At 17.4% G+C, this 6,774-nt stretch overlaps 1 protein-coding gene across 1 annotated transcript in view; it reads right to left on the reverse strand.

Annotated features, from left to right (window-relative positions):
* PADL01_1325400 (conserved Plasmodium protein, unknown function) overlaps nucleotides 1–5,728 on the reverse strand; it is a gene marked incomplete at both ends in the record, with an annotated part of 6,270 nt that extends 542 nt beyond the window's left edge. The window contains one exon of the mRNA XM_028683801.1: nucleotides 1–5,728. This exon is cut by the window's left edge and continues 542 nt beyond it. Within this exon, the coding sequence (XP_028539943.1) occupies nucleotides 1–5,728 (5,728 nt within the window).
* Nucleotides 5,729–6,774: the final 1,046 nt, after the last annotated feature.

Here is a 6,774-nt window from a genome sequence, read left to right on the forward strand (position 1 = left end):
ATATATTAATCTTTTCATTTGATATGTAGTTATTATTTTGTGAATAATTTGTATGTGTATTTTTATTATTATATAAACTAAAATGTTTATTTTGATAAATATTTTTGTCACTTGAATCATATTGTTTATTACATATATTATATATATCATTATGAACATTGTTATCTCTTTTATCATACATATGTATATGTTTATAATTATCTTCATTATTTATATTATTATTATTTATATTATTTATATTATTATTATTACCTTCTTTTTCAGATATAAAATAATTATGATTATCATCCTTTATTTTATTAGTTATATCATTTTTTTTATTTTTTGATAGTTCAATTTCATTACTTTGTGTATGTTTCTTATTATGATTCATATCTTTATTTAATATATGATTCTTTTTAAAGGACCCACCACAAAATATATTTTTTAATTTATAAAAGGTGCTATAATTATAGTAATTATTATTATTATTAATAATATTATTATTATTATTATTATTATTATTATTATCATTGTTGTTATTATTTGTCGTACTTGTAATATCATCCTTATTTGTCTTGCTTGTTGTTGTGTCCTTATCCATTTTAATAATTTTTAAAAAAATATCATCATTTATATATTTACATAAATAAATATTATTCACAACTAAACAAAAATTATCATCTAAATCATTTTTATTAATAAACTCCGAATTTTCTTTTATAAATTTATTATATATATAATATAGGATAATAACATCATCTTTTTCATTTTTCATTTCTTTTTCTATGTTGACATTTTTATCTGTATCGTTCATATTTATATCATTTATATTTTTATTTATATTTTTATTTATATTTTTATTTATAGTGGATAATTTTTTTTTTTTTATCTTGTCAACAAACTTTTCATAATGCTCATAAAATATTTTCTTGTTCATATTCTTTTCAATGACATTAACAATTTTTGATTTGTCTATATGTAGGATACATAGAGTATATAAAAGTTCTATCAAAAGTATAGAGTTTATTTTATCCATGTTATTACAACAATCTTCTATTAAATTTGTAAATAAGATACGTTCATATGAGTTAAGAAGAAAATCATAATTATTATTTTTATTATCATATATATTATAATATTCTTTAATTTTTTTTAAATTTCTTTTTTTATATATATTATTTTTCCACTCACTTTTAATAGAATTTGTAAGATTATTTTGTGTATATGAATAAGTATGATTACAATCATTATCTATGTTTGTATTTCTATTATGTTCTTCATTTATTTTTTTATTACAATAAAGTTCTTCGCATGGTGTTGAGAAATCTACTTGTTGTTGTTTATTAGTTGATAAATAATTATTATTTTTTATAAATTCATCCTGTATATCATTTTTTATAACATCATTATCTTGAAGGTTGTAATTTTGTATTCTTACACTTTTTATATTTCCATAAACATTTGAACTATTAAATCTCGAATTATGAAGAGCAACATTTTTATTTGTTGTATTCTGTTTTTCATTTCTATTTTCTACACTTAGACTTCTATTAGTTGTTCCTTTTTTATAACCATCTACTTGATTTTTATTTTCATCAGGATTTATTTTATAATTTTTTTGGTCTTGATGTTTTTTTTTATTTATCTGTTCGTAATGTAAAAAATTATAAGCTAATATTTTAAAAATGATAGAATGGCATATAGGTTTTCTATAAAAATAATATGGATATAATTTCTTTTGTTTATAAAATGTATCTATATCATTTTCATATTGTTTATATTCATTTATAGTTTCTTGAGAAATGTTCATAATATATTTATGTAATATATTTGGTTCTTTTGTTTTTTTTACATTCATCCAATATTTATTTATTAGTATCATTTTTTGACAAGCGAAACAACATGATATTGTTATAAAATCATTTAGAGGAATATTATGTAGAATATTTATAATATATTCACTTATATCTTTTAAGAATTCTGAACATGGTACTTCAATCAAACATAAAGACCATAATATATTTACTAATAATACACTTTTATTTAATTTTTTTATGTTATGTCTAAATACATTTAATATTTTATTAAAAAAATATGGATGCTCATCATTTTTTATATTTAAATATGCTAATACACATAATATATGAGTACATGTATATAAATTTAAATATTCCAAAATATCATAAAAACAGAGAATAATTTTTTCAATATTTTTTTTATGATAATTATTATATAAAATATTTTCATTATATAATGAACATATATATAATAAATGTAAATACATACACATATTTTCATTATTATTATCATTTATATTTAGAAACATATTCTTATTTATATTTATTTCACATTCTTTTATTTCAATTATATTACAATATTGAAAAAGATACATCACACAAAAGATGAAATCTTTATCTACATCCATATATTCAATCTCTTTATATAATATTCTTAAAAGATCAATAAATATTTCATTCTTTTTTAATACACACAAACTCCATGATATTTTATATATATCTATTAAACTTATTAGTTTCATATCTTTATTAAAAACAAAAAATTTTTTTTTATTATCATATTTATTTGTTATAAAATTGTGATCCTTATCATCAATATTTTTTTCTAATATATTCTTAGGTATCTCTTCATGTTTAATTTGTATTATTCGTTTATTATAAAAGGTAATAAAAGAGTTGTTATTATTATTACTAATGGAATTCTCATTTTCAGCATTCAAATTGGGATTATTTTGGTCATTAAAATGGTTAATATCATTCACATGGTTAATATCATTCACATGGTTAATATCATTCACATGGTTAATATCATTCACATGTTTTATATCATTCATACGTTTTATATCATCCACACGTTTTATATCATTCACATATTTTATATCCTTCACACTTTTTATATCATTTACATTATTATGTTGTTCACTTTTTTTTTCTTTTTTTTTTTCTTTTTTTTTTTCGTCCTTGTTTTCATCACACAATTCATTATTCTTAATATCATTTTCTTTTATTTGTATGTAATAATATTTATCTGAACCATTATTTATTTTATTTTCTTTAAGTAAGCATGTTTTTAAATTAAGACAAAATAAAAATTTATTTAATAATTCTGCTAATAAATTATCTGATATTTTATTTTCTGTGGAATTATTATTTATGTTAAAATTTAAAAAATATAAAGATAAAGCTAATAAAATATTTATATTTTTAATAGTTATAGGTATATAATTTAAAAATTCTTTTATATATTTATAATAATCTTCATAATTATTAATATTATTTAATTCGTTCATATGTTCTTTATCTATATTTAAATATCCATGTTTAATATGACTAGTATTCATGTTATGCAAGTTGTTTTTTTTATCCTGTTCTCCATCTATATTTTGATTTTTACAATTATAAATATTTATACCTTTATCATAATTATTATAATTATTATTATTATTATTATTATTATAACATTTCATTTTGTTATCATCATTGTTTGAGTTACTTGTTGTTTTTTTCTTGTCGCTTGAAAAGAAATTATTATTACTATTGATCATGTAACGTTTTTCTACTCTATCATTATATATAATATTTAGTTTGTTATCAGAAAAATATAAAGGAAATAATTTGGCATCTTTATTTTTATCACCACCAATCATATTATTACTACTATTATTATTTTTGTTATTGTTGTTGTTGTTATTGTTGTTGATGATGTTTTCTTTTATTATATCTTCATTTTTCTTACATTCAAAATATCGATTCATATTATTATTGTTAATATCCTCAGATAAATTTTCATTTTCTTTATAATTTTTTTTCGCATATTGCTTATTAATATCATTTAAACTATAATTATTGCGTGTGTTTATTAAATAATCACTATATCCTTCCTTCTTATTTATAATATGTTTGTTGTAAGTTTCATTTATATCATTATTAATATTATTATAATTTGTGTTGTATTTTAAATTATAAGTATTGTTTCGAATTTTATGACCATCATTATTGTTACCACTAGTAATTATTTTATTTGTATTATTTATATAGTCTCCTTTTTTATTATCAACTCTATTAGTATTTATTAATACTGAAGATATTTGCCTATTTATAGATATATCATTATCTGCTCTTTGTGTCTTACTATTGTTTTTATAATTATATATGTTTGAATATGTGTCTGACGTTTTATTTTTAGATTCTAAGGTAGAGTCACTAGACACGTTTGTAACATCTACCATATTTTTATTATTTGAATGTTTGTAATGAATTACATTATCAGCATTTTTTGAATGTAAATCTGAAGTATCAAAACCATTTATAAAACATTCTTCATTTTTAATTTTATTAATACTTATATTGAAAATGCTCATATTGTCTTGTTGATAACTTAAAGGGGAATCAATAATTTTGCTAGAATCTGAATAAGTAGATTTTAAAAAACTGATATCAAATAAACTATTATCATTTGAATTTCTTGAATGTTCAAATCTTTTATTACTTTTATAAATAATGGAATTGTTTATAATTTTATTAGTATCATTATCAAAAGTGTTCATATTATTAATAACAGGTTTATTATTTTCATTATGATTATAAGTTTGTTTATTTTCAGAAGTCATTTCCTTTTTGTTATTAAATATACTCATGTTGTTAATTAAGTCTACTTCTTTATTTTTTCCTTCTTCATACATAGAATTCATATCAAAAAAAAAAAAGTTATTTCTTTTATATCTATCTTCTTTAAGTTTATTCTTTATAAAAGAATTCTCTGCATATGCAGAAACACTCATTTTTTTTTTTTTTAAATCTTTCTTTACTAGTATTTCATTTTTTAAGATACTATTTCGTTTGCTCAAATAATGAACATAGTTTTTATTTCGTTGGATCAAATTTTTTTTTTTACCATGACTTTGTGTTTCATATAAATTGCGTCTATCATAATTACTGCAATTATTAATATTATTAATATTTTTATTATTTTTATTATTATTATTATTATTATTATTATTATTATTGTTGGTGATGATGCTATTATTATCTTTATTTTGTATATTATCATTCATAGTATATTTTGTTCTTCTCCTTTCAGAGGTATCGTCAAACACTAATTTATTTGTTATCTCCTTTTTTGTATCTAACATATATGGTTTATTCATACTATATTTAAAATAACCTAAATTATCATCATTTTTTCTAATACTACTATTGTTTGTGTATTTATTTAATAAATCATCAATAGTATTTACTACATTATTTTTTTCCTGATTTTTTATATAATTATTATATCCTTCCTCTTCTTTGGATTGATACAATTTCTTTGTCTCTATAGGGTTCATAGAAGTATTACAAGAATTAATTAGTTTAGTTATTTTACTTGTATTTAAAAATAAATTTTTATACATATAATCATTTTTCTTTTCAATATTTTTTTCTCCAACATAATTTAAATTCATATTTTCATTTTTATTATTTAAATAATATGATGTATTATCATTAGGTATATTATTATTACACTCACTTATATTTTTATTATCATAATAATCATTATTTATATTTATATTATAATTATTTTTATTTATAGTTTTATAACTCACTTTATTCCTTAAATATTTTTTTGCTATTTCTTCTGCAGAATTGTCCTTCGAAATGTTCGTATTTTCATAGGCATTCAAAAAAGAAGTATTTCTCTTTTCTTCATTATTATTTAATATATCATTCTTATTACCTTTGGAACTCATCTTTTCAATTATTCTATATTTTGTTATATTTAATTTTATTAAATGTACAAAATGGATAATATATAAAAATATATATATATATATATATGTATAATTATATGGAAAATATATCATATATATATATTTATTTATTTATACTACTCTCATATATAAATCTTTTTTTTTTTTTTTTTTTTTTTTTTTTTTTTTACTCTTATATTCTATATATTATTATATATATATAAAAAATAATAACATAAATGAGAAAATAAGGAAATTAATATGTATTTTTAATAGCTTATAAAATAATTATTATTAACCATTTTACTTAATTTTATCTTTATATAATTTATTTATTTACTCAAGATATGTATGTTCAATTTATTGATAATATAATATATATATATTATCATGTCTTTTTAAATATATTTTTTAATCATTCTGAATGCATATTAATTATTTTAACATATACATAACATTAAAATGAATATTCATACGATAGAAGTTCATTTTTTTTTCTTTTTCTTTTTTAATTAAAACCTTGTCTATAATTACGATGTTACAATAATGGAAAAATAAAAATACACATTTATATATATTAAAATTTTAATTAAATAAAATATGCTCATAATAATAAACTTGTATAATTAAAATTTTTTTTTTAAATCATCAAAAAAGAGGTAATTCAAATGTATATAATATATTTGCATATGTAAGTATACACATATATGCGCAATACTTTTTTTTTTTTTTTTTTTTGTTATAAAATAAAAATATATCATATAAATATATATATATAATATATATTTTATATATTTTTATATAGTATAATATATTTTATATAAATGTTGGGAAAGTATTTATATTTCCCTTTTAACAATAATATATATAGTTATCACTATAAATAAAATATATTGAAGAAATATAATAAACACAATATTATATAATATATATATATATGTAGTTAAAAATATAAATTTTATGTGAACGGGTAAACGCATTCTATTTTTAGAAAATGTCTATCATCATTAATCAAAAGTAATGTTCTTTTAAAATTTACTCTTTCA

This window comes from Plasmodium sp. gorilla clade G2, assembly GCF_900097015.1.
Source record: "Plasmodium sp. gorilla clade G2 genome assembly, chromosome: 13".
Classification (NCBI taxonomy): Eukaryota; Apicomplexa; class Aconoidasida; order Haemosporida; family Plasmodiidae; genus Plasmodium; species Plasmodium adleri (nom. inval.).